This window comes from Diadema antillarum, unplaced genomic scaffold (genome assembly GCF_040938485.1).
Source record: "Diadema antillarum isolate AM-2024a unplaced genomic scaffold, OU_Dant_1.0 scf00000068, whole genome shotgun sequence".
NCBI classification, from domain to species: Eukaryota; Metazoa; Echinodermata; class Echinoidea; order Diadematoida; family Diadematidae; genus Diadema; species Diadema antillarum.
In genome coordinates, this window is record NW_027270957.1 from 2,273,313 (window position 1) to 2,301,304 (window position 27,992).

The window sequence follows — 27,992 nt, forward strand, 5'->3', positions numbered from 1 at the left end:
TAGAGTTAGAGTAGTAGATAGTGAAAGTAGATAGCCAGAGAGCTGTAGGGAGAAGGGCTCTGCCCTGGGGTGTAGATAGAGCTGTTTGGGAGATATGTTTTCCAAACTTTCTGGTGGCTTGGCTTGCTATCGCACACATTGCTTGTATCTTTGCTTGTAATACCGCCTTCTCGGAGGACGACTGCACAGGCTCTGCTTAATAAACACACAGTAACGGTATGTTATTCTCCATGACTCAGTCTTTGATGTCAACTTTGTAGATGTAAGCACTGTCGCTGATTGTCTGCTGTGCGATGTTTGTGATGGGTGTTTATGGTTAGTGATGTGCGGAGTGCAGAGTGAGGGTGTGATGGTAATGTGCAAGATCACAATATATTTTTGTGAAAACAAGCCTACAATCAACCCCGTAAGGCCAAAATTCGCTACACTATTTTCAATTTGGCACTGTGTAAAGTAAAGCTATAATCTGGGTTTACTGTAAGTCCAGAGTGGAAAGTATGATGGACAGAAAACATCATGTGAGATGTCGGGTGGAGTACAAATACAGGTAAACCCATAACACTGATAAAAGACTTCATTATTCTGAGATTTTATTATTACTATTATTATCATTATTATCATCATTATCATTATCATTATCATCATCATCATCATCATCATCATCTCATCATCATCATCATTATTATCATTATCATTATTATCATTATTATTATTATTATTATTATTATTATTATTATTATCATTATCATTATTATTTTAGAGAAGTTTTACAAATCTTTGACACAAGATATTTTGGAGAATTTTACCAGAAAAACTGGTTACCAGGTATTTTCTTTAACCCTATAAAGCCCATGGGGGAGGGGGGGCTTATTGTGCCCCGTGCCATATTTTCATTTGCCACTCCTACACCCTTTACCCATTTCAACCAAATTTGATATGCCGAGAGGTGCAGTGTAAAAGTTTCAAGCCTGAAGCATGCAGTAACATCAGTGAATTTACTGATTCTCTGGCTAAGATTTCACTCTCGTATGGATGGTAGGAATTCATGGAAAGCTTGTCACTGGAAACAAGAGGAATGTTCTTCCCCCCACAGATCAATAATAAACATTGGATGAGAAGCCTGCTTATCTGCTGAACTGAGTAAGGTAGACTTTTTCCTTATTTTTGTCAGCTAGAGGATACCGAGACTACATGGCCATATCTTAAAGCTATTTTCATGTCTAAATAAATAATCCAAAGAAGTCTCTAACAATTCCCTCATCTACAAAGTCATCATGTCAGCCAAACATTACAGACTCTATCATTCGCACTTGACCAAAATTTGGGTCAAAGGCTCAAAAGTATGTCTTGCGAGACCATCTTATATGATGAATAGATGAGAATTATGGAAGTATAACTGTTTAAGTGTGCACCAAATTGCACAATTTCGAATTCCAGAATGAAAAAGCTGAAGGGGGGGGGGGGGGGAGAGAGTCTGCTCCACCCACTCCACCCCCCACGCCCTTTGGTTGCTTTGCTTTAAATCAGTTTCTCACTCCCAGCCAGTTGAGAAACTAGGCAAAGGGTTTTTATATACAATAATTTTGTTCAGCCAACAGCAGCTGGACATGTTATGTTTTTGACACAAGTTATTTTTAGGACTTTATCAGTAAAACTAGTTACCAGGTATTTTCTCACTTGCTTGAACAAACGGGGGAATGCTAAACTTCCTATTACATGTTTCAAGCATTCAAATAAGGTGCATTCAGAGCAACAAAATAAGGCACACATCAGTGTACATGATTCTCTGACCAAGATTTCACTTCTGTATCGATGGTAGGAATTCATGGAAAGCTTGTCACTGGAAACAAGAGGAATGTTACCCCCCCCCCCCAAAAAAAAAAAAAAAAAAACCCAACAAAAAACAAACAAACAAACAAACAAACAAACCACAAAAACAAAAAAAAAACACACACACACACACAAATTGCTTCCGGATGTTTATACTCGCAGAACAAAATTTACCTCCTCAACTACACGCAAAAATAACAGCTTTTGCAGTAGTAAAGTTGTAACAGCAGTTTGAAGCTGTATATGCTGACACATTCTGATCTAGAACTTACAATAAATTCAAATTAATCATTCTTGTGTCAAAATGATTTTATTGCAACTGATTGACTAATTTCACTGAATTGACAGATTCCACTAAATTTCACAATAACTCATACGAGCAAACAAGAGGTTAGTAGGGCTCTAATTGTGTTTGAAGTATATACCAAGTATATTTGATTCTAGCCTACCAACAGGCTCCAGTGGTACAGAAATCACAACACACATGGTTGCAGCTTAAGTTATCTGAGAAGATATTTGGTCTAAATGATCACTAGAGAGGAGCCTTACACATACATAGCTCTTTTGATTCTCCTTTTGCTTCCAAGTATTGTTCATTTTTATGTGTATTTCATACTGTTTGGCTAATTACTTGTTTTAACCCACTGAGGACAGACTAATTTTGCTACAACACGCATTTCCCATAGACACTTGCCCGAGTATACTTGAGACTCGTCCTCAACAGGACGCTATTAGCTGTCTTATTTCGGTAATACATACTTCGAACGTAACAGCAATTGCTTCACTATTCTCCATACTAGACAGACTTAAAGGACTAGTCATAGCTGAGCACAATGTCCTGTGTTTTTATCAGCCTCTTTCACATCGAACTCCAGGGCCCATTTCATAAAAAGTTGATATGATAGCAACTCTTGCTGGAATGGCAATTATCAAGGTAACAACAGGAGTCCAGCTTCCTGATTGGCCGTTGCTATTGGAAGTTGTCATTCCAGCAAGAGTTGCTATCCTGACATCTTTATGAAATGGGGCCCAGATCCTATGACGATGGTTCATCTTGGTCATGACTGAGCAACTCACATCTCAATCAGAGTTTGCTTTTGATGCTGAATCTGTATCAAGCTCTAGTCCACATGGCTCCAGTCAGTCACACAGCTTTCCTCGACAAGTGATGGTACTCAGGTGTCCTCATCTTGGCTGTCACTCTCCTCCTCCCCCCGGTCTGAATCCTCCCAGGATGTTTGTCCTACCTTCTCCTTGGCAGCACAGCTCTGGATTGCATCCAACACTGCATTTTTCTCCTCTGAGGAGGAGGACATTTGCAGAAAACACAAAGAAAAGAAAATAAAAGAGGGGGAAAATCAAATATGTCAGATAAAAACTAACATGTAAAAGTGTGTGTATCATGGAAAAAGTTTTTAAGAGGACCTAATTTTCATTTTAAGTACCAGTACCGCATTACAAAGAGAACAGAAATACGTGTGTATACCATACAGTCTTTTCCTAGACTGTTCCAAACATATTTTAGTACTTCATTTAAAATCTTATGCTGAAATACAACTTGTCATTTAATGAAATGTGAATTTTTTTGTTGTCTCCAAATTAAGTCTGAAGATAAATCAGCACTATGCACAGCTTCAAAGTGTAGACATCCCATTTAATGTTTTTAGAACTCAAACATGCATGGATTACTAAGAGTTGCCACTCCTTTAACACCTCCCTGAGTGGACCAACTGCATGTTAATATTTACTTGAAATAAAATTCACTCGCACCTCAACAGAACTATGAAGGTTATGTGAGTGTGACATAATGTACATATTTCTTAGTTTTTGTTTTGTGCAAATAAAGCTATAAGCTTGAGAGGCACACATTCTGTATAAGTCTGTTAAAGATATACTTCTTATGCCATCAATAAAGGTAGCCACAAAAATTATTCAAAGCTCCCCCTTCAGCCAGTACAAACCTTTGGTCTTGCTTTCCTTGAAGAGAATAGCCAGCTGTCTCCTATTGTACCTCACCAAAAACTTTTGGCAAGCTCGGATGGTGCCTGGCAAACACAATTTACACATTTGACAAAAGACATCACTTCCATACTTTTCTTAACATAACATGTTTGGCTTTTTCATTCATGTATTGTACTTCCACAACTAACTTTATTTGCAAAGCAATGTAGAGAACAAGGTTCCTGGCCTAATGGGCTATCTAGCATATAACAGATTGACCAACTTAATTGAAGTATTTGAAAATAGGCTTTAGATTGCACAAGATGTACTTGATGTACAATATGTACAATTGTTACAGGAACTTCCTTGGTAATCAGGACAATCACTTTCTTCATTGATCTTAGATTCTTTTCATGTACCACAAAAATGATCTGAAATCAAATTCACAGAACACAAAGGAGACTTACTTCACTGCAACCAAATACAAATATAGCTATGGCAACTGATATGCTTCCGCCATATCTAAAGGTTCTCTAAATATGTCTGGAGTATGTCTTCACAATGTTAGACGCCAGTTTCACAAGCTGTAAAAGTGAAAATTTTTGTGAAGTGGAAATTTTCGTGGATTTTGTGCAACCAGAAGCTAGCACAAAAATAAAATCGCGAATATTTTTGCACGCCATATGTTTCAGTAATTAATATCCCGATTCTGTGGAATTGAAAACACGCAAAATTCATCTCACCCAGCCAGTACTTTTACAAAATTACTCTTGCAAAAATATCCACTTTTAGAGTAGTTGGCAAAAAAACTGAAATGACATGTTTGTCACAAAAATGTTGAGTATTTACTTTCCTTAAACCAGGTTTCATTTGGATGAATGGCAAAATTGCTTAAAGGAGAACATCGGGTGACTTTCAGACTTATACATTTGAACAACTACACTTTGGTTAAATTGGGTACAGACTTTCAGAATTTATAGTGATTTGGACAAGGAATAAGAATGTTTTCAAGATTTATAACAAATCACAATGAATATGGATAACATAGCAGCTTCACCATATTTTGAGTGTTTGAGTGGGGGCTCATGGAAGAAGAACAAACTAGAAATGTCGCTATGGCGACTGATGCCTCCGCCATAATGCATGATTCTCCCAAAAGGTGTATAGGACAATGTCTTCAAAATGTGTGATGACAGTTTCACATAACTGGCAAAATATTGAAATGACAGGTTTGTCAGAAATATCGTGAATGTTCACTTTCCTCGAACTACATTTGCTATAATTGTCTATTAAAGAGTGCAGGTACATGTATATGGGGAATTGAGGATTTTTACTTAACTTCTGACTGACCCTTTTATAAGTTTATGCAATGAGTAATTTTAAAGGTATGAAGAAAGAGTGTAATTTAACAGTGCAAAATAGATTTTTTTTTTGCATTAAAACCTTGCTTTGACCCTTAACCTTTGACCTTTGACCTTCTGGCAGGAAATTTCCAAGAGAATCTCCATTAGGTAATACATGTACATATTGTATATTGAATTTTAAAAATAATAATGCAAGCATTGCATTATATGTATACTAGTATATGAGGGAAATAGTGAAATATTAATAATAATAATGATAATGATAATAGTGGCTACAGGTCCACTTTTCAGTGCTCATGGTGCTTCAAAAATGAAAAGATTTAAGATGCAGATTTACATGCATATACATATTCAAACATTTCAACAAAGAAGAGCATTTTCACCTAACCTTTGACATTTTGACCTTTGACCTTATGACAAGAAACTCTCTCTGGAGAATCTTTATGCAGTAGTACATGTCTACACAAAGTTTCAAGAAAATACCTTTGGGCATGGCATGGATATGGGGAAAATAGCAACATCTTTAGCATTTGACCTTTTGACCTTTGACCTCTTGCCAATGTCACTTAAATTTACTCAACTAATTGCCCCATCATACATCATCCTTGGACCAAGTTTGGGGAAAGCTGCTCCATCCAGTTTTGAGTTATCACATAAACAAATAAATTTTAGGATTTGACCTTGATCTTTGACCTTTGACCTCTGTCCGATTTCACTCAAAAATCAATCAAGTAATTGTCCCATCATATGTTATCCTCAGACAAAGTTTGGTGAAATTTGCGTGATCCAGTCTTGAGTTATCGCTTAAACAGATACAATTTCATGATTTGACCTTGACCTTTGACCTTTTGTCGAATTCACCCAAAATCTAATTAAGTAATTGCCCCATCATACTTTATATTTGGACCAAGTTTGGTAAAATTCCAGGCAATATTACTCAAGCTATCGCGTAAAGGAATGCGGACGGACGTATGGACGGACGGACGGACAACCCGAAAACATAATGCCTCCGGCACCACTTCGTGGCGGAGGCATAAAAAAGAAAGCATGCACAGATTCTTCAGAGGTAACCTTATTAATCAAGTGGTATTGTAATGTCATCATTCTTGTTAAGTGTAATTCTACTTCGTATACAGCTTAATGAATCGGAATCAGGTATGGATGCACAGGTGTGGACCACCTGGAACCCACATATTTGAAGAACAAAAAGGTTCTGTTGATATGCAAATGAGAGAAGCCCCTCCCTGTGTACAAAGGGCCGGCTGAAGCAGGCAATAATCAGTGTACAGCTGTGTGCCGAACAGAACCCAACAAGATATCTTCTGACCTAGAGAAGGAGTTGGAGGCTTTACTACGAGTTCAAGACCAAGACGGGGGAACATTTGCTGCCAGCGAGCCGCCGGTGAAGAGGAAGGCAGGGACTTCTACATCTAGCTCAACTCCCTCGAAGGCCAAGAAGACCTCTGTAGCTCCATGCATCATAATATTGCAGCTGCTCCCGAATGCACCAGCTGGTGCCCGGGAGGAATCACAGTAACCCCCGAATGTACTGTCATGTGCCCAGGGGGACATACAATGGCCCCCAAATGCGCAACCGTGCGCCCCACCAGAGAGGACCGAGCAGACCCAGCCATGCTCAACCAAGATTCCAGCCGTCTTCGCACTGGCAGACGCAGTAGCTACTTTGCAGTCTACGGTTTTCTCTCTGATGCCTACAACTGGTAGCCATCGTGCCCCGAGCTGCGCCGGCGATGATCTGGACGCAAACCCAGAGGGTGAACCAATGCTGCTGGGGGAGTTTGCCGACCTTCTAAAGTGCAACGAAGAGGCAGTTGGCGAGCCAATTGGCGAGAAACTAGCCGACATAGTGAACAGACATATTCACAGCAAACTCAACGAAAACTCATTGAAAGAAAAGATGGAGGCTTATCCCAGATCGGGAAACTGTGACAGCCTTAATCACACCAGAGATTACCCTCAAATTTGGGCAACATTGAGGTCCACGACTAAAGCTGTTGATAATAGACTGCAGAAAATTCAGAAGCTTTTACTCCATGCTGCCATTCCAATCACAAGGGCTCTAGATGCACTGCTCAAAGCCACTGACGCCAGGGAAGACCGGCAGTTGATCACCAAAATGCTACCGGACGGAGTAGCTATCCTCAGAGCTGCCAACTCGGAGCTCAATTTCAAAAGACGAGAAATGATTAGGTCTGAGCTCAGTGCAGCGTTCAAGCCGCTTAGTGCCTTTATATCATAACTGATTCTACTCAGTTCAGCTCTTTATCGCTTCTCTTCGGAGACAATTTACCTCAACGCTGTAGGGAGCTGCCCGATACCCACCGCCTCGGTCTGAGAGCCAGGCAAGCTTCCCGTCCCGACCATTGCTACCCCGTGCCTGGACGATTCCAGTCCAGCCAGCACAGGCCAGACTGCGATTCAAACCGGCAGCACCCGTCGGACAGAGACTACCGCCAGTAGCGGTTTCCGGCCCAGAAACTCCGCGGAACACCTAATAAACTTCAATCTTAAATTTCATTTAAATCTCGTTTAATTAGTCGATTTTTTTTATAGTTTTTCAGGGTGTTGGTTTCTCTGCTCAAGGAGCACAATAAATTCCACAAAAACATGGAGCTGTCGATTCATGTACCACATGATGTCAAATGATGAAAATAGCCTGGACTTCCCCTTTAAGAGAGCAAGAATTTGGAAATGTGAGCATTTTCCCTTGACCTTTGACTCCATGGCCAAAATCTCCCTCTACAGAATCAATGTGCAGTAATGCAAGTATATACCTAGTTTGATTAAGTTTATGCAATTAGTAATCTCCAAGGTAGGAAGAAAAAGTGTAATTTCAGCATTAAATAACAGAATTTTAGGACTTCAAACCAACCTTTGACCCATGACCTTTCATCCCATGACCCAAACATTCCCAAGAGAGTCATTGATGCGCAGTACATGCATATGTACAAAATTTCATGAAAACACCTTGAGCCATTTCCAAGGTATGGAGAAAAAAAAAATGAAAGTTAGCATTTCAATTTGACCTTTGACCCCATGGCTAAAACTTTCCCGAGAGAACTTTTATCTGGTTATACATGTATACACTAAGTTTAAACAAAAAACAAAAAACCTACAGGCATTGCATAGATATGGGGAAATAGTGACATTTTAAGATTTTGACCTTGACCTTTAACCTTGAGTATGTGCACCCAAAAGTTGATTGGCACAACTTCATCCACTCAAACATACATATGCCAAGTTTCATTAGGATACATCACAGGGTTTTTAAGTTTTAATACGCTGTCAAAAAAATTTACTACGCACAGATGGAAGGACGGATGGACAACGCAAAAACATAATGCCTCCAGCAACACTTCATGGCGGAGGCATAAAAATAGCAAACAAAAATTACAAAAATCAAAAACATAACAACTTTCTGGTGGGAGGCAATGATGTTGGTGTTGTGTACCAGCTTATCATTCTTTTTTTTTCTGGATCACATTTCTCACACTGAAATATATTCATGAGATATGATTCTCATATCCTTTCTACATCCACACACTTGAATGCAAATACATGACACAGTTTAATTTGTTTATTTGTGATACAAAATCTCTGTGTGCCTTTCTCTCTCTGTCTCTGTGCTTCATCTGAAGAAGAGGCATGATCTTATATTCCATAAAAGCTTAGATTGATATCGCGAAAGTCGTTTTCAGAATTAGCCACTTTCACTAAGGCAATGTCTTTTACGAAGTTATAAGAATATCTACCAGAAGAAAATAGTTTTAAAAAGTTAAAATAAGCCACATTTTATCGATGTGATGCCAGTACAAAAAGGCAAATAATACTGACTGCTTTTACCTGCAGTGTGCAATGTCTGGAGGAAGCAAGGTGAGTTGCCGATGGCCTTGACAAACGGAAGAGCAGAGGTCAGGTATTTTACTGCACGGTGACGAATCTTGATCAGCACTGTGTCGGTCTGAAGCCCTATGTATTTTACTAGACAACAGTAAATATATGATATAACATGTATGTAGGCACCATGGTAATGGTTGAAAGGGAGCCAATTACAATGGGATTGTAAGTAAGATCAGAGGATGTTCTATTATTGTTGCACTGTGGCAACTACAAATATCAAACCTTGCAACTAAACATTTTCATTTAAACACAGGTCCCAGATCTCTGAAACATGCATCTCAAGTCATTTCAAATCATCATTTACAGCCCTCCCCCAGCACACCAGCACAGATACTGTAAAACGAGGAATTTTCGTGTGCACTTTAATTTCGCGAATTTCGCGAACGCCAAGATTCGCGAAATTAAAATGCATGCGAAAGTACTTGTTTACACTATATGCATTGAACACCAGTGGCTCTTCGCGAAAATTCCATGCCACGAAAAAGGCTGTCTGCTCCAATTCTCGAAAATTTCGTGCCGCGAATATATCATGTTTTACAGTATATGTGAAATGTCTTGATGTACAAACACTTAATACTTGTTCTTTCTTAGTCTTCAAAGGGCTATGCTGCCTATTACAATGATGACCTTGACTTTGCTTTGTTTGGAGAGGAACACGGTCCTCTTCAGAGGCCATTGTGAAATGGCCAAGAAGATCTTGGAATTTCTTGACTGAGTTAGAATTAATTACAGAGCTTGGTAGATCATTCCACTGAGGTACTGATCACCAAGCATAGGAAAACTTGTCCGTATTTCCCCTTGTACATACTGATCACACAAAATTGTTTGAGACTTGACTGTACAATATTGTAATGCACATAACCAAACAGAATACCAAATTTCCTACCAGTAAAACCTGCTGTGATTGCTCCATGACCATAATCCCCATGAATTTGATGAACAGCATCTTGGATTGCCCGCTGAGCAGCGAAGGTTGTAATGCCTGACTTGGGAATGGGCTTGCTGTCATCATGTATCAGTGCACACAGAACATACCTGTTAATCATGATTACACAGGTACATGAGTAAAAAGAAATGCATACAGAGGTATTTTTTGCCATTAAAGAGAGTAATTCAACGACATAGAGATTCATGCTCAACAGTATAAATACGAGAATGAGACAGATGTGATGGGCTGCAAAACAATAGAAAATATTTTGTGAAATTTATCATTCTGAAAGACCCAAAGTGTTGACTTCAGTAGGCTTCAGTTATTCACAATTCAAATTTTGTCCACAACCCGGTTACTGAACAGGGATACCAAGTAAACAGGTAAGATCATTCTGATTCATTACAAAGATAAAATCTACTTCCTGTCAAAAGTCTTGTCTAGCTTAACCAAAATTAAAGTGAGGGTTGTGCTTCTAACAGAAATAATGCTTGCCAAATATCATAAACCTTTCAATATCTAGCAAGCCTGATTCTATGAACCCCTTCAGATACACCTTTGGACTAGAGTGAAGCTTTTAAAGCAATGTCAGTTAGACCAGACTTTTTGGAATCATCCTTCAAGGCCAATGAAACTGCATATATACCTTACCACATACATCTCAAACTAGCCAACCATCCCCCCCCCCCCCTCCACCCCCCTCTCCAATTTTCTCAGTCAGATATTGATATCTTGTTTAGTCAGATTTTCTGTAAAGTAAAATTATGATTTGATGGCATCAGGTTCATAAGCTTTTTGAGTGGAAGAAAAGAATTTGTGCATTTTTTGAAAAAAAAAAGTAGTTCTAGATCTACATCATGACTGTAAATCAATATTTGGTTAAATTTAATGTACTGATGGACTGACCTGTTTTTTAGGCGAACCATGGTTGAAGTGCTGCTCTGGACTTGCACATTGATTGTCTTGAACCGGGTGAATGGCTATGATTAGTATGAATTCTCCCTGAGAATTTAAAGACACAGAGATAGAACTGACAAGGTCATCACAAGATCAAAATCATTGTTTCCTTCACTGCACTTGTGTTGTGATGTACCATCGATGGGTTTTTGTGTTAGTGTCTAAACCACTACATGAACTACTCCTACATAATGGCACTACCACCAGGCTTATCTCGAAAGGGTGCAGTGTGGAGTGGAGCGCTCAACGCACCCGTTCGAGACAAGCCCCCTGATCTGGAGGATCTCCCGCCCGAAACCCCTAGCAAACGGGAGACTCCAAGTTGATGTGTGCGAAGCGCGAAGTTCCTAGGGTTCTAGATGTTCTCTGGTGCTATCTACGGCTTATTTTTCAACATACGATAGCAATAAGTAAGAAATCCTGTCCATCGGGAGACACAGAGCCAGGGCGGGAGAAATCAAATCTCAAACGGGAGAACGGGAGATTTTGCAAAATTGGGCTTTCGGCGGGAGATCTCCCGTCAAAAACGGGAGAGTTGGAGTCTCTGCATTTGTCTCAAAAAGGTGCGTTGGGCGGAGTATGTTCGATGAATGCACCCATCCAAGACAAAATTCATTAGGCCTTATGAAAATTTCTCCCAAAACATGAAAATGCTACTTCTCAAGACATTCTACAGTGGATTTTTATTCTATTTGTTTTATCTCATAGGGCATTGTAGGAGCTATCAAACGTCTACACAGAATTCTGAATTATGTTAATTTATGCAAATTTATGTCAGTCCTGGGATCTACACGGAGGGGACAAATGCCCCGTGTAATTTGCTGAATCACCTATGAAATTGTGTTGTATTTGTTTCTAATCCAAAAAACAAAAAACAAAACAAAACCCCCCAAAAAAAGTACCAAAACAAACAATATAAAACTGTCAAATGTACTTTGGTGGCGTGGTCAACTACATTTTTCAACTTTTGCCCCCCCCCCATCCAAAACATGGATCATAAGGCCTAATGAATTTCAGAATTATGTGTTAAATTTGGAAGCTCCCAGCAAGCCCCATCAGATAAATCAATCAGAATCGATTAGAAGTCAAGTACGTCTTTTCGCCGATGATTGCTTACTGTATCGACAAGTTAAATCTCAGGAGGATCATCTCAAGTTGCAAGAAGATTTATCTCAACGGGAAAAATGGGCATCTGACTGGGGAATGAGGTTCAATGCTGACAAACGCCAAGTGATGAGCATTGATGCCAAATCCTCATATTTTTATCATATAAATGGGCACATCCTCAAGTACACATCACAACATCCATACCTTGGACTCACTAGTGTAGTAAGCAGATGACCTCAAATGGTCCTACTACATCAATAGATCAGTGAAGAAGGCAAACACGGTACTCGCACTGCTACACAGGAATATCAACTTCTGCCCTGAAAACTGCAAGAGAACAGCATACATTGCATTGGTACGGTCAATCCTAGAGTACGGTGCTTGTGTATGGGACCCGTATCTACAGAAAGACATCGAATGCCTAGAAAGAACACAATGGAGAGCAGCAAGGTTTATAATATGCAGTGACTACACCTGTCGCAATCCAGGCTGTATCACCCAAATGAAGGAAAAACTAAATCTGCCAACTCTTGCCTCTAGATGCCAGGTCCCGAGATTAACATCTTTCTTCAAAGCGGTCAAGGGTTTGGTCCCATACCAGCCCTACCTGTTGAAAATTTTCTTTCAAAGGTAAGACCAAAGCGAAATATCACAGCAAAGAAATTTGAAGATTGTAACATAGACAACACTGTAGAGAAATACGTTACAAATCATACAAAGTGTTACTCAGTAAGACATTGTAGATTCTAAAACAGAGCAACTGAAAAATTCCTTTTTTGTGAAAACAACTCTGGCTCGGAACTAACCCCGGGACGTTCCTTGTACACAGTTATACTGCGCGTAGGGGCTGGTCGCAGTTAGCTTGGTACTAGCTCCCCACCGAAGTCATCAATAGCATATCACCTGAAGTTTTCAAAGCAAAGATTGAGAAAAGCCATCTTCGATTAGACTAAAGTACCACGCGCCCTCTCTCACCCGGTGCCGTATACCACAAGGTCCTGCACTGTAGTGTAAGTGCACATCCTGATCCAAAAGTAGCATTTGTATGCGTGTGTGTGTATTTGTGTGTGTTTGTGTGCAGATGTGATGTGCAGATCATATCATATGGTATGGACTGTCGACTGGAAGAAGTTGAAACTACTAACGTTAAAGTTTATAATTGATATAAGTACCATAACTAGAGAGTCTAACTGCGACCAGCCCCAACGTGCAGCGCGGCTGCATCATCAGTCCGGGAAACCCGCTCATGAGGACCGCTCCCGCGTACGAGGACTGCCCCGCCTCATGAGGACCGCCCCCACGCCTCATGAGGACCGCCCCCACGCCTCATGAGGCCCGGGGGGGGGGGGGGGAACGCCTCACGAGGCCCCCTATTCACTTCTACATTGCATTCATCTCACATCTGACGTATAAATTGTCGCAACTTTGCATGGTGATTTTTTGTTACACACACATGTCCACTATCCATGATGAAAGAAGAAAAAATCCTGTTTTTTTTTTTCAAAAATCGAGTTTTAATCAACCGATGCAGAGCGCCCATTAAAACACGTGTGTTTTAAGAAATGAATGGGGGGCCTCATGAGGCATTCCCCCCGGGCCTCATGAGGCATGGGGGCGGTCTCATGAGGCGGGACAGTCCTCGTACGCGGGAGCGGTCCTCATGAGCGGGTTTCCCGGACGCGTTTTTTTTAAAGACGGCACAGATTGGGGCATGGCGCGTGTTAAACCTATGGGAAAAACGTTGGGTTAGGGTTTTTGGTTAGGGTTAGGGTTAGGGTTGGGGTTAGGGTTAGGGTTAGGGTTAGGGTTTGATGGTTAGGGTTAGGATTAGGGTTAGGATTAGGGTTAGGTTTATAGGGATAGGGATAGGGTCCCCAATCTGCGCCGTCTAAAAAAAACACGCTTCCCGGACTGTCATAGCGGCGCGGTCTCCGGGGCTAGAGAGTCTAGCTCTAGAAGAGATCTACTAGATCTAGTTAAAGGGGAGGTGTTGGACTTGTGAGAGTTGTAGGTTGTAATAGTTTAAACTCTTTCAGCCAGAGATCGGTGAATTCTTGGAATAGGGTACTGTAAGTCCTTGTACTTGTGCTGTATATTTATTCTAGGTAGGGGTAACTTTATATACAGTTGAACCTCTCGTATCCGGACAAGTCGGGACCGGGGCTCATCCGGATAAGGGATTTGGCCGGATACGGGAGACTCAATGCTTTATACATGTACATATACATACACATGTACTGATGTAGCCCATTGTAGTACCACATGTAGTAATGTGTCTACTGCAACCTTTTCATTGTTACACTCAGTAACAGACCAAAAAATAGAGGTTCGTGTTTGCAAGAATGAAATCATTTTCTTTTATAAATTCTTGGGATGATTTACCTAAATAATTATTAAGAAATGTATCAAGTATATGTAATTCATGTGTGTTTGTGTAGGAGTTCTCAAGGAGTAGGAATCCCCCTTTCCTCCCGTAATTCTTAAAAAAAGATAAAAAAATCACGGCGAGATTGCGTCCGGATAATAGAGAGATCCGGATAAAGGGAGGCCGGATAATAGAGGTTCAACTGTAGTTAAATTCACGTAACGATATCCTTCAGAAAGTCTACAACACAGAACACTACGTACGGGACAACGTAAATGGCTCCTCGTGTCATACCACTGTTACAAGTATATAAATCCTTGCGATGGACGTTATGGCTTATTTTATGCCATTATAAAATGTTTCGCATTGTCACACATTCCCAAACTAGATCTAGAATCTAGACCAGAAACTGCCAAACTACCTAGTTGCATAAATTTCTTGGCACATGTCATCGAAAGTGAATGCAACCCTTTCATTTACCTACCAAACGTTGCGTTGCAGCTTGTTGGGCCTAGCTGGCAGCAGCTGACGGGCGTTGGCGGGCGGCGGTGTCGGCGGCGCGCCGGCGGAGTCAGGCGGAGCGGAGTATAACCGCGATCACCATACAACTTGTATTGACAGGAATTTCACGAGGTTTACTGTGTACTGCCCTCTAGTGTTGACAACCAGCCGATCCATCCACACACTTTTGCACGACTGGCTCATCACCGCAACAGACTGTATACAGCGTACAATTCGTAGGCCTACTGTGCATGCATTTCTACATCTTCTGGCCAAGCGAGAGAAACGAGCGGCTGACGGCGGAGATACGACTGTACTGTACCTGAATTTCTGCCAAAGAAAAATGACTCTGTTTTGGATGTAAACTGTGCTTTTTGCCGTTATTGGTGAGTGCACTTACTCACTTTCAGTACACTTAAGTACAACGTAGGTATTTAATATCTATCGTTTTCCCGTGTAACGGTATCCCAGTTGTGCTACATACACTAGACTCTAGACTAGTGCGTACACTCTTCTGTAACGTTAGAGACAGTCTAACGTTTAGTCTAGCGTTGCGTTAGGCAAGGCTAGGGTACGAAACTTTTTTGCTCTGCTCTGAGCTCTGCGAGGTAGCTTTTTACGTTACATTCTACATGGATTTCACCGTACAGTAAACCTGGCTCAATCATGATAGGCCTATTGGTAGACTGATGAAGTAGATGTACCTTGAATTAGCGACAGAAAGGTCTTTCCCTGCTTTGCTGTCCTGACTTTTCTTTGGCTTTGAACCAAGGAAAAGCCACAGACGGACTTTGACCTACCCAGCCAGTTCTGCAATTCAGCTCAGTCATGGTATCAGGGGAGGGGTATTATTAGTTGTTACTAAATGTTGTATTATCATTGGCTAAATTAACGTTACCTAAATTAACCTCACGTTACATGAAAAAAAAAGTCTCCAAAATCTTCATTCTGATCAGAAAGTTGAGTTCATGACATGGATTTGAAGACACACAGCATACCATAATTTTTAGCCAATCTTAAATTTTAAGATTGACATGCCTTCTTTGTGAAACAGGCCCCAGTTCTGACTTCTGATCTGGCACGCGTAACACTTCACACTTAGAATCTAGACACTTAACGCCAACGGTTAGACAATGTTCTAGTCTTTACCAAAGAGCGTAGAAGCGCATGCACGCAATGTGCCAAGAGGGTTTGAGTTTGTGCATGTTTGGAGATCAGTTGACGAAGAGGTGTGAAAGTACACTTGCACCGAATTGAAAGTTTTTTTCTTTTTTTAAACCCGCTGAGGACGAGTCCCAAGTATACTCGGGCAGGTGTCTATGGGAAATGTGTGTTATAGCAAAATCAGCACATCCTCAAGGGGTTAATATTTTGTACACAATGGCCCAAGTTCACGAAGGTAGTACAAATAGAACCATGGTTTAAACCATGGACAAAAACCATGGAGCGCCAAGTGTCGCATGTAATATTTCGCTACGAAATCAGTCATTTCATCGATGAAGTGATTATTTTGTAACGAAATGACAACATTTTGTAACTAAATGAACATTTCGTCCACAAAATGATAATTTCTTTAACGAAACGGTCATTTTGTCGACGAAATGACCAATTCGTAGCGAAATATTCCGTGCGACACTTGGCGCTCCATGGTTTTTGTCCATGGTTTAAACCATGGTTTCATTTGTACCACCTTCGTGAATTTGGGCCAATGTTATCAGTGCAGTAGTCAGTATATATACGTATCACTGAAATTTTATGATTATATTTTAGTTAAGACCCTACTCATGTCAAGAAAAAATGCTCAAGTTTTCTAATGGAATTGCAAGTTCAGAGATCAATGCGAAATTTTGTAGTTATCATTATGAAATGCAATCAATGTCATTTGTTTTGGTTGTGCACTCAAAAAAGGGCCCGTACCTCACCACCCCGTGACCCAATAGACAAAGTATGTGAAAGACCTAAATGCAGGGAACCTCATCGTGACCACACCTATTGAATATAATCTAGACTATAACATGTATTTCTTACAGTTCTAGTCTATGAAGTTAAGATACCATTCAAGAAAAACTGGCCTGTCTTCCCCTCTGGTTGTTGTAACCCTGGAAAGTTCCAAGCATACATACTGCACACAGTCCACACATGTATACATTTTTGTTTAGTGAGCATGTATGATGTAGTCTTTTATGCATGGTGGCAGTTTTAGGGCCCCTGGCGAGGTGCAGGTACAGCTGTACCACATCATACTTGTACATGTTCAAAGCATCTGTGAGATTGGTACTGGTACTCTTTAGTGCTAGTCTTTAACTCTAGGTAGGATTTTTTTGTTGTTGATGTTCTTAATTATACAAGGTTATAGTAAAGGTGTTGCACCTAAGGATGTAATAAACTTGTTAAGAAAGGATGTAAGTTAAGAAATGTATTCTAAAACCATCTTCTCCTGTCATACATTCAACAGTGCAGTGATATCTCTCAACAAAATCTGTGGGTTACAGTCATGATCGTGATCGTGATTTAATTCTGCAACCTCGTCATCTGTTTTCTTGGAACTGTAGGGCCTACAATGTACTTGAAATCTCCTAGTATTTCTTTGATCCAAGACTTGGTACCAATAGTAAAAACTGATCACTCCTCTCAGAAAATTCTTATACTGTAAAAGTGGAAATTTTCGCGGTGTTGAAATTTTTGTGCATTTCACACAATCAGAAACTAGTGCAAAAATAAAAGCACGCGAATATTTTTGCTTGCCATATGTTCCTGTAGTTGATGTCTTGATACTGCGGAATTAAAAACATGCAAAATTCTTCTTACTGCGCCGAGCGCGAAAATATCCACTTTTACAGTAATGGATTTGTGATGACATTCTTCTGGGAATAGAAAAACCACAAAATCACCAAAAATGTGATTAAGTGCCTGATAGACTTGAGTTCCCAACATACATTGTATAAAGCCTTTAGCTTTGCATACCAGTAGATTATATTTAAAGAAAGAATTAGGAAAATGAAGTGCTTGTACAAAGCTCTCATGGGGAAGACTTTCTCAGTTGAAAAGAATAATGCTTTTTACATCAATGCAATCACGTGCCCAAAAATATGCAACCTGTAATATACCAATATGCAGTTACTTTGTAGTGACGTTTCAAGTGACCCTGAATTATAAACATTGGAAACAAAACAAATCTAGATATGACACCACCTGCATAATCCTTCTTGCTTATATTTTAACAAGCTCCCTTGAATGATGATGATTTTTTTTTTCCACTGCAGCATAAAAGAAATCTTTCAGGTGCTGTCTCGACATTGCTCATTACAACTCTGTGTCTCATTATGTCGTTTTTCTCATTTGACCTTTATCTGCTTATGGGCAGAATGTAATATCAAACTGGCTTATTTTCATTGCTGTATTGTCCAATTTTTGCTAAAATATTCACTTATGGTCTCATTTTAGTCAAGTTGATAACTGTTTATTTGCTTGTTTTGTAGTTGATAATTTCTTACATTTAAGATCCATGTTTGTCCATACACTTTTCTAATGCAAAAAAAAAAAAGAATCATTACAATATAGCCACACAAAGATCACAAGTAACTTGTCAAATTGCTGATATAATCAAGCACAGTTTGTTTACACTGTATTCTACTTTTCTATTTCAACAAGTCACTGACCATGGGGCGCCATAGAAGCAGGACAAGGAGCAGGTCCCCCAAAGCAAGTCATAGGAAAGCAGAGAGAGAGCGGGAGGGCTGGAAGGACAGCCGCAGGGAGAGGGAGAGCCACAAGGACAGCCGCAGAGAGAGGGACAGCCACAAGGACAGCCGCAGGGAGAAGGAAAGAGACAGAGACCACAGAGACTCTGGAGCTTCATATGTGAGGAGGAAGACGTCAAGAGAGAAGGATGGTGGTGAACGACAACACCATTCTTCAGGAGAGCATCGCTCATCAAGCAGGAGTGACAGAGACAGGAAGAAGGAGAAGGAAGGTGGAAGAAAACAGGAAGAGAAATATTTGGAGCCAAGGGACAAGGAGAAGAAGAGACATAGGAAGGCTTCCTCTGAGGAGGACTATTCCAGATCTCGTTCGCGTGATAAAGAGAAAGAGCAGAAATCCCAGCCAAAGTCACAAAATAATTCCCTCCAGAACTCTAGCAGTGTAAAGAAAGAGCCCAAACTGCAGAAAGAGAAACCGCTGAGCCCCTCTGTCTTTAAAAGAAAGACTTACTCCAGCTCTAGTGAGTCTGATAGTGATTTTGCATCTAATGATGATAATAAACCAGGCCTCCCAAAAGCTTATGCATGTGCCTCAAATGATGAGATGACAGATGGTGAAAGTGAGGGAGATGAGGATTCGTCCAGAGACTCCTCGTCCTCACAAAGATCTTCTTCACCAGAGGAAAAAATTCCCAGAGCATATGCAGCTTTTGAGAATGACAGTGATACAGTGACTGAATTGAAGGAAAAGGAAATATCACGTCTTGCAAAGGGCAAGCAGTATGTGATGCCATCCTCAGAAGACAGCGATTCTTCAGTGGAGTCTTCTCGTGCCAAGCTGCCAAAGGCGTATGCTTCATCCTCTGTCCGTCAAAAAGCACCGAGTGAGCAGATTACTAATAAGAGGCCTTCTAGAGACTTACAAAGAGATGATAGGAGGAAAGAATCCACACGAAGAAGGTCAACCTCCGTGTCAAGCAATGATGAATGGCACCGGCAAACAAAAAGCAGAAAGGATGAGAGCCGGGGGAGCAAAGATCGTCATCGAAGTGGATCGCGAAGCAGTGTTGATAGGCACAGATCGAATACTTCAAATCTGAGTAGCAGAGATATGTCACACAAACATTCAGTTGAAAGAGAGCCTAGATCTCACCAAAGTTCCTCTGAAAAGAAACGGCAAGAAAGCAGAGAACACTCGTCATCATACACATCAAGTGAAAAAAGGAAAAGGGACAATACACAGCCTTATTCAGATTCACGTAGGTCCAACGAATCATCTCAGAGGCACGTGGAGAGTGGAAAAAATTCTGACTCACGTGACAAGCACTCTTCTTCAAAATCCACAAATGAGCGTAGACGTAGTAGGGATACCTCGAGCAGACATTCTAATTCTAGGAACAATCATAACCTTGAAAAGCACAAAAAGTATTCTGATGAGCCTGTGCATAATGAATCAAACTCAAAAACTCATAATTCGAATGTGTCCAGGACTGACTTTGAGAAGACTATTAAATCTTCCAGTGGAAGGAGTAGAAGTGAAGGGGCAAATGCAACGAGGCCAAAAGAACTCTCAAAGCACAAGCAGAAATCTGCCAGTGAGAGTGATTCTGACAACAGAGAGAAACATAAATCCAGCAAACACAATGATGCTGAATCATCTCATAAGCAAAAGGACAAATCAAATTCTAAAGTGAAGGGCAAAAAAGTTGAATCTTCCAAGGAAAATCAGCTAAAGAAAGCTAAGAAGAGGAAATCCTCATGGTCTTCTGAGTCAGGAGCTTCAGAAAGTGACATTTCTTTAGATTCAACTCCGCGAAAGAAGCCAAAGAAAAAACAGGAGGACAAAAGCACTGAAAAGACTGCGGTCAAAGAAAAGAAGAAAAAGAAGCACAAAAAGGAAAAGAAAAAGATCAAGAAAGATGAAAGTAAGAAAAAACTAAAGAAAGGTAAAGAGAAAGAAAAGAAGAAGAAAAAGTCAGGTCGAGGGAATAGAGACAATGATCAAGAAGAGACAGATGAGAAAAAGCCAGCAAATTTGACTGGGATTCAGAAGAAACTCATGGAAATGGCTCAAGGTAAGAGTACAGTGAACTCCCATTATAATGAAGTCCTCGGGACTGGCAGTTTTTGTCGAGCCCACCGGAGGTGAGGGGAGACTGAGGGATCGCCTGCGGCGTCTGTCCGTCCGTCCGTCTGTCCGTAACGCTATAAAAACTTGAATAACTCTGTACTCTGGGCTTCAATTTGAATCAAACTTGGAGGGAAGAGTGGTCATACAAAGTTTTACCCTTTACCAAGTATGAATGTCACCTCAAGGTTAAAGGTCACAGGCAGGGGTCAATGAACTGTTTAGGGCCCAATGTTAAGTTTTTAGGGCGCGTTTCGATTATGGGCCATAACTTGTGATCCGTAAGTATATTTGTGACCAAACTTGGATATTAGATGTACCTTGGGGAGTTGATGGTCACCACAAGTTCAAAGGTCACAGGCAGGGGTCAATGAACTTTTAGGGCCCAATGTTAACTTTTTACGGCGCGTTTCGATTATGGGTCATAACTTTTGATCCATAAGTCCGTTTGTGACTAAACTTGAGTGGTAGATGTCCCTCTGGGAGTTGATGGTCAGCACAAGGTCAAAGGTCACAGGCAGGGGTCAATGAACCTTTAGGGCCCAATGTTAAATTTTTAGGGCGCATTTCGATTATGGACCATAACTTTTGATCCGTAAGTCTATCTGCGACCAAACTTGGATGGTAAATGTACCTTGGGGAGTTAATGGTCACCACAAGGTCAAAGGTCACAGACCGGGGTCAATGAACTTTTAGGGCCCAATGTTAACTTTTTAGGGCACGTTTCGATCATGGGTCATAACTTGATCCATAAGTCCGTTTGTGACTGAACTTGAGTGGTAGATGTCCCTCTGGGAGTTGATGGTCACCACAAGGTCAAAGGTCACAGGCAGGGGTCAATGAACTTTTAGGGCCCAATGTTAAGTTTTTAGGGCGCGTTTCGATTATGGACCATAACTTTTGATCCGTAAGTGTATTTGTGACCAAACTTGGATGGTAGATGTACCTTGGGGAGTTGATGGTCACCACAAGGTCAAAGGTCACTGGCAGGGGTCAATGAATTTTTAGTTCCCAATGAAGTGTGCATTTAATTATGACTCCTAACTTTTGATCCATAGGTCCATTTGTGAACAAAAAAACAAAAAAAAAGGTGTTGTACGTTTGTGGGCGAGACACATTACGGCACTTGCCTTGTCTTTTGTTATGAAATATCAAAATTTTGTTATAACCGAACAAATAAACAATAAAAATACATCTATCAGAGTGGATAATGTTGCGACCTGAATTTTTACTTTGTTGTAACTGGAATTTTGTTGGAACCGTGTTTGTTATAACAGGAGAGCACTGTAGTGATAAACTCTTGATTTATCGATATTTTGATAATAATGTGTAACCATCATTTGACAAATTTGACTGTTCTGACAAATAGAATGAATAGATAGTTGAATGAGTGCTCAATAATAGTTTGTTTAAGAATATGAAATATCATTTGTTTTATTATCAAAGGGTGCATTCGAGTGCTCTGAAGCAAACCAAAGCGAACTGAACCAAAGCATACTGTACTGAACTGTGTCATATTTGGAGTGGTTGAGCACTCCGTGGAGAAAACTTACCGGTACTGTCCTCGTGAGTTATTTATAGAGGGGGTCACACATTTTGTAGCAAGAGGGTCATTCACCTGGAGCGCTTAAACTACTTACAGATGTCCTGAACAAAGAGAATGAACTCTTTGCATTATGATGTATGTGCATGTTACACGCATTCTTCACATGCAAACTTTTGGTATGCTTTAGTACCCTTTTGGAGCACATCGGGCAGTGGTCCACTTTTGACTTGGTTCAGTACGGTACGATACACTGTAGGAGTGTTCGAGCACTCCTCTGGCACGGGTACAGTACGGTTCACTTCGCTTTAGGAGAGTGCTCGATTGCACCCAAAATGATTCTTCTTTAATCTTCATGAGATGTTTCTCGCCTCCAATATCTAATGTGCCAAAACTTGTTGAGAAGGTTTTGTTAAAGTGATGAGAAAATGTCAAGCCAGGAAGTTATATTGCAGCTTTTTGGTAGATTTTAAAGTCTGCTTTGGTATTTGACTGCTTGATTGGAGAAATGCAAACTTCTGAAAGTGAAACGACATGACATATAAACTGTTCATAGGAAAGAGATTTAAGAATGCACCTCCAACTTCTGTCCTTGTATTTGTGCTGTTTAAGCAAGATTGTGAGTCTGGTTAGCACATACTAAACATTACTTTGCACCAAAGTGTCATTTATCGGAATGCAGCAATGACAAATCAATGCTATGTGACTATGTCTTTACAAATGCCCTCCATACAATGTTCTACTTCATAGCAGGTAAGGCAGCCAAGGGTGAGGGTGTGTCTCGTCGCAACATGACTCCAATGACTAAGGAGCAGTATGAGAAGGAGCAGAGCAAAATCAGACGAGTGTATGACCCTGACACTGGGCGCAACAGGCAAGTGCCTATGTGCTTGTGACAAGGACAGAGAAATTTGTGATTAATTTGATACATTGAATTACTGTAGATAATATGTAGAATATGTGTTCTAACTCTGAAAAATGAAGGTTTCTTGAAGAGAAGTTTTGGTAGTTCACAGTTCATTGACAGAGTTTGTATTTGATGTCCAAATAGCAATTTATATGTGAACATTTTGTTCCAAATCAACCTGAAATTATATTTTACCTGATATCTTATTTCCAGAATAACTTGGTCCTCATCTACGGTGAATCACATTTCTTTTTTTCACATGCGTTTTGTTGTTGAGCATGACTCTATTGATATATGTTTGATAGAAAATACAAGTAGGCAAAAATAGTTCAGTGGATGCTTTCTTCACACTTGTCTTGGTAGGGTTACTCTTTCTTTATCTGGAATAGAGCCCCACTTGAGTATCCGCTACATGACAACTCTGATTATACAGCCAGCCTGACACTGTCGTATCCAAATGGCTCAAGGAAAAAAAAAAAATCAATTTTCACAAATTTTTGTCCATTAGTAGATATTGATTCAAAAGGCAGTCAGGATTGAAATGCTAAGTCGCTGTAAGCACAGTTGACTTCTACAAGGGATTTATCTAGCTCTGCATATACTCTTTCTAAAGAATTAGTATGTTCTGAAAGAATAGTAGGTACTGTATGCTGATACAAGTAGAACTCTTACAAGGCACTCGAAAAGCAATAAGAATAAAACTAAATATATGCTGTAGTTTAGCTTTTATGGAATTTGCTGGTGAGGTGATGATGTAATTCTGAGATATTTAGCTAATTTGAGGTGATTACACAAAATGCTCCCTCATAGTATTGAAGACTTTGTACATTACCTTCAGGCATCTGTAGGTAAGAAATGGACTCGTGGCTAGTCACTTTGGGGTTTGCTATTAGTGTACTGATATTGTCACTGGGGGCAACATAGTGAATTTCCTGTGATGGTAATTTCCAGCAGTTAGCTTTCAGTTGAAAGGTACGCCTCTCTTACAATAATGCAAAGCTGAAAAATACTTTGGAGAGCTAACCATAAAAAAATATATAAGCAAGCGGAATCTGGAAAGAAACCAAAGTTATATTCTGTATAATTACAGACTTCTTTTCATGCATTTGATATTTGCATCACTTGGGGGAGTGCTAGCATAGCTGGATGTGGAAGCACATGTAATTCTCATTTTACATTATGAAATGACCTCATTTGACCTTTAGTGTATTCGCTAATCAAAAAAAAAAAAAAAAAAAGTTGAAGAAGAAGAAAAAAAGAAGGATTTGAAGGAAATATCCTCTTTTGGGGAAATGTGTTCATTTGATTGTGATCTGAATTTGTTCATACCTTGTTTTGTATTGGAGTGATATTTGTCACTTGTAACGTTAGACTTTTGTTGCGAATTGGTATTGTATTTAACTTCTTGATTTTTTTTTTCTTTACAAGTGGGACTATATTGAACTAAAATTGCATTGATCAAATATTATGAGTACAGTAATGATAATATACGGCTGCATTGTGTGTTTCCAGGAATGTAACCATGGGAAGCAGTTATAAGTACAGTGCAAAGAATTCTGTATTTGCACGTAGTTAGTGGTACTTTGTGGAGTGCATGTAATTCTGACACACAGAGCTGGCACACTAGAAGGAGCTTGGGGACAAGATGACAATGATTGAAAGGGAGCTGGACAATATGAAATGTTTTCTGAACCTGACAATTAACACTAAAATAGAATAATGAACCAGGAAGATTGCAAGTGTGCATATTTTGGGTGCTCACAACCCATATTTAGCTGTTACTCCAATGTGATATCCTTTATTGTCTTTTAGGTTGGTGAGAGGAAGTGGAGAGATCATTGAAGAAATCGTCAGCAGGGACAGACACCGAGAAATCAACAGAGTAAGCCTGCAGTCACGCTGATATGATGGGCTTGAAAAGTAATACCTTAGCAGCCAGCCCTGTGAAGATTGTTTTTGGTGTGGAAATAATATGTTGAATTTCAGCTAAAACCAGGAGTGAGTCAAGATTAAAACTTAGTGCATTCCTTTACTGTTACATCATTTCTGTCTTCAATACTTCAAAATCTTCAAAATATCACAAAATGAAAGGTTCTGTGTCTCAAGCAAATGGTAAATTTGATTACACTAATGCACTGTTGTGTTACGGTTACAAGTGATTGGTTCAAAATTGCAGGAAACATGCTGGTCATGTTACCAAGTGTTGAAGTTGACTTGTATGAAGTCAAACTTTCACCAGCAAAAAGATGAACAATGGGAATTTTAAAGACAATTGGGGCAGGCTCTTTTCTGAGGTTTATATGTACAATTGTGCATGTTGTTAGTGTTTGTATCAGTTGTCATCCAATATGTATCAAATTCTCTGTCACAGGCAGCGACGCGTCATGATGGTGCATCATTCTCAAGGAGCTTAGGTCTCTACAAATAACACCAGCAGTTGTGTCATCCAAGACTGTTCCAGCCCAGTTTGCAGTGCTCACGTGTTACATTGCAGTATCTGCCAAAAACATGTCCAATCTGTGCCAAGTTGTGTGCCCTCCTGAAAACTACTGTATTAGTCCTTCATCTGTTGGCCTTAACTTTATGAGTTAGACCGTCAGCAAAAGAGTCCATTCAGCGATGCAGCCAAAGGACACAGAATATCCAATTCTGCTTTCTTTTGTTTCTTATGACATTCATTGAGTTAACCTACATCTGTAAATTGAAAAACCCATATGGGTAACCCATCAACAGGTTTGTGGGTGTAATTTGTTATTATAGACGTAGAGGAATTCCTACTGCGGTAATGAATATGCATTTCAATCATATGTTGCTGTTTCAGATATGCCAGTTCAGATCACCAAAGGATCATAATGCATAAAAAAGGGTTTGGCTGAATATGCTGTATCTTCTCCAACACAGAGAAATTAGGTTTATATTTTTGTAGATTTTCAGTTTTCTTCTATGCTTTGAATTTGATGCCCTTTCTAATGTGTTTAAATCTATCCTACTGTGGCACATTTATTCTCAGTGTTTCTTGCCCCATTTTCTCCTTTCCCCTCATGGTCTCATTCCCTTTCCTGCCCATTGTGTATCTCTGTCATGTTGTTTTTGAGTTAATGTCCACTTTAAGGGACAAATATCCCATGATCTGAGCCTCATATATATCTAGAACTCTGAAATATCTTTGTTTTTATCCTAAGTGTGTCATTACATGTAAGTTTTTTGTTTTCTTTCAATTTTGGAGTATCTGACCTGACCCACGTTTCACAAGATCCAATTACCGTGTTTAGATGAAGCCACAGTGGAATTACTTCCATGCAGATTATTGCCTACTTGAAGACATGTGGAGAAGAGCTGTACGTTCTTCCTTTGATATATTACCGACACACTGAAGGCAGTTTTTACCAAATAAGAAGATAAGAAAGCAAGGTAAAGAATCCAGACTAATTTGAAATTCTTAGGAGAATGTCATTAATGAACTTATATAAATTAAGAAATTGTTTTCTATTTGTACATACTTGAAGACTGGCATATTCTAATCAACAGTAGTGTCAAGGGCAATCATGTGTCTGGAAATGCAAAACAAACAAACAAACATGGTCTATAGTTGTGATATCATTTTACAGTGTGATTGTAGGCAAGATGCTGGAAATTTATCGAGTCGTGGAGGATATCTCTTTTTTTTTTCAAGTCAGCCACCAGACCCTGTAAATGGGACCATTGGGCTAAGAAAGATTTTTGTTGGTCTCTTTTTGCTTTAAAAACACATGCCATGAAATGTCCACAGCATGGCTAATTCTTTGGAGAGAAAGCCAGGAAATAATTAATAGCATTTACAAAATTGTTATAATAATTGTATGCACAACTTTTGTCTGTTTGTGCATTTTTTATGCTTACTACATGTAGGCCTACTGCTAAAACATGAGATCCTCGCGATCGGTATTAAGAATAGTAAAGCATTTGCCACACACACGTATTACACTTTCGTCATGTGAGCAAGCCGTAATTGGATGCATGCAGGGCCATTGATATATCACTCTGTTACATAAATTACAGAGTGTCAACCCAGCAAAAGATTGCTCAGATATTATCCTCTTGTGGTCATTAGCAATTTTTGAGATGAAAGTAGTTGTGATATATATTTAGGAGTTATTAGTATGTCTGTCATATGGCAAAAAACAATGAAAGTCCTTGAAAGTCCTTGCCTGCTGCTTTAAAGAAACACACCCCAAAACCTGTCTTATTATCTCTTTGAAATAACTAAACTGCCACACAGAGGAAACAGAAATTATGTGTGAGACATTTTTCTTTGTATTCATATTATTTTATCAGTCAAAATTACTTCACACTGTTATTGTCCCCGCCGAACGAGTTCGAGCAGGGGACTATGAAACGGGCTCCGTACGTGTGTGTGTCCGTGTGTCCGTCCGTCTGTCCGTCCGTCCGTCCGTGTGTCCGTGTGTCCGTGTGTGCGTCCGTGTGTGATCAAAATCTTCAATTTGCTACTTCTCTGTCATTTATGAGCCAATTTTGATTCTGTTTGCTTTATATGATAGCACTACATGGGAGCTTTGAAACTTCTACACAGAATTTCAGTCGTGACCTTTGACCTTGACCTTTGACCTATATTGTACATTTTGCTACAAAATGCTACTCCTTCGCCATTTCTAACCCGATTTCGATTCCGTTTGCTTTATGTGATGGCACTAGGTGAGGGCTTCAAAACTTCTACACAGAATTTTGACCTTTGACTTCTTTGACCTTTGACCTTGATTTTTTGACCTATATTGTACATTTTGCTACAAAATGCTACTCCT

At 39.8% G+C, this 27,992-nt stretch overlaps 2 protein-coding genes across 4 annotated transcripts; one reads left to right on the top strand and one right to left on the bottom strand.

Annotated features, from left to right (window-relative positions):
- Positions 1–1,954: 1,954 nt before the first annotated feature.
- LOC139716665 (ribonuclease P/MRP protein subunit POP5-like) lies at positions 1,955–14,999 on the bottom strand. Of its 3 annotated transcripts, XM_071628193.1 has the most exons (7): positions 14,898–14,999; positions 12,253–12,375; positions 10,891–10,986; positions 9,943–10,091; positions 9,000–9,137; positions 3,792–3,875; positions 1,955–3,130 (listed from the first exon to the last, which is right to left on the bottom strand). In XM_071628193.1, the coding sequence occupies exons 3-7, from the start codon at positions 10,908–10,910 to the stop codon at positions 3,006–3,008; spliced, it is 516 nt and encodes a 171-aa protein (XP_071484294.1). In that variant the 5' UTR covers positions 10,911–10,986; positions 12,253–12,375; positions 14,898–14,999; the 3' UTR covers positions 1,955–3,005. The 3 variants fall into 3 exon arrangements, with proteins under 3 accessions (XP_071484294.1, XP_071484296.1, XP_071484295.1); XM_071628195.1 differs by lacking the exon at positions 12,253–12,375 and having other exon boundaries at positions 14,898–14,929; XM_071628194.1 differs by lacking the exon at positions 14,898–14,999 and having other exon boundaries at positions 12,253–12,716.
- Positions 15,000–15,173: 174 nt separating this feature from the next.
- On the top strand, positions 15,174–27,496 carry LOC139716664 (uncharacterized). The gene is made up of 5 exons (XM_071628192.1): positions 15,174–15,300; positions 18,566–20,690; positions 23,037–23,160; positions 25,006–25,075; positions 25,565–27,496. The coding sequence occupies exons 2-5, from the start codon at positions 18,575–18,577 to the stop codon at positions 25,619–25,621; spliced, it is 2,367 nt and encodes a 788-aa protein (XP_071484293.1). The 5' UTR covers positions 15,174–15,300; positions 18,566–18,574; the 3' UTR covers positions 25,622–27,496.
- Positions 27,497–27,992: the final 496 nt, after the last annotated feature.

Coding starts and splice junctions, on each gene's coding strand:
- LOC139716664 (XM_071628192.1), top strand. CDS start 18,575: ATGGGGCGCCATAGAAGCAGGACAAGGAGCAGGTCCCCCAAAGCAAGT. Junction 20,691..23,036: donor ACTCATGGAAATGGCTCAAG/GTAAGAGTACAG, acceptor TCTACTTCATAG/CAGGTAAGGCAGCCAAGGGT. Junction 23,161..25,005: donor CCTGACACTGGGCGCAACAG/GCAAGTGCCTAT, acceptor ATTGTCTTTTAG/GTTGGTGAGAGGAAGTGGAG.
- LOC139716665 (XM_071628193.1), bottom strand. CDS start 10,910: ATGGTTCGCCTAAAAAACAG. Junction 10,092..10,890: donor ATGGTTCGCCTAAAAAACAG/GTCAGTCCATCA, acceptor CATGATTAACAG/GTATGTTCTGTGTGCACTGA. Junction 3,131..3,791: donor CAAGGAAAGCAAGACCAAAG/GTTTGTACTGGC, acceptor CCTCCTCCTCAG/AGGAGAAAAATGCAGTGTTG.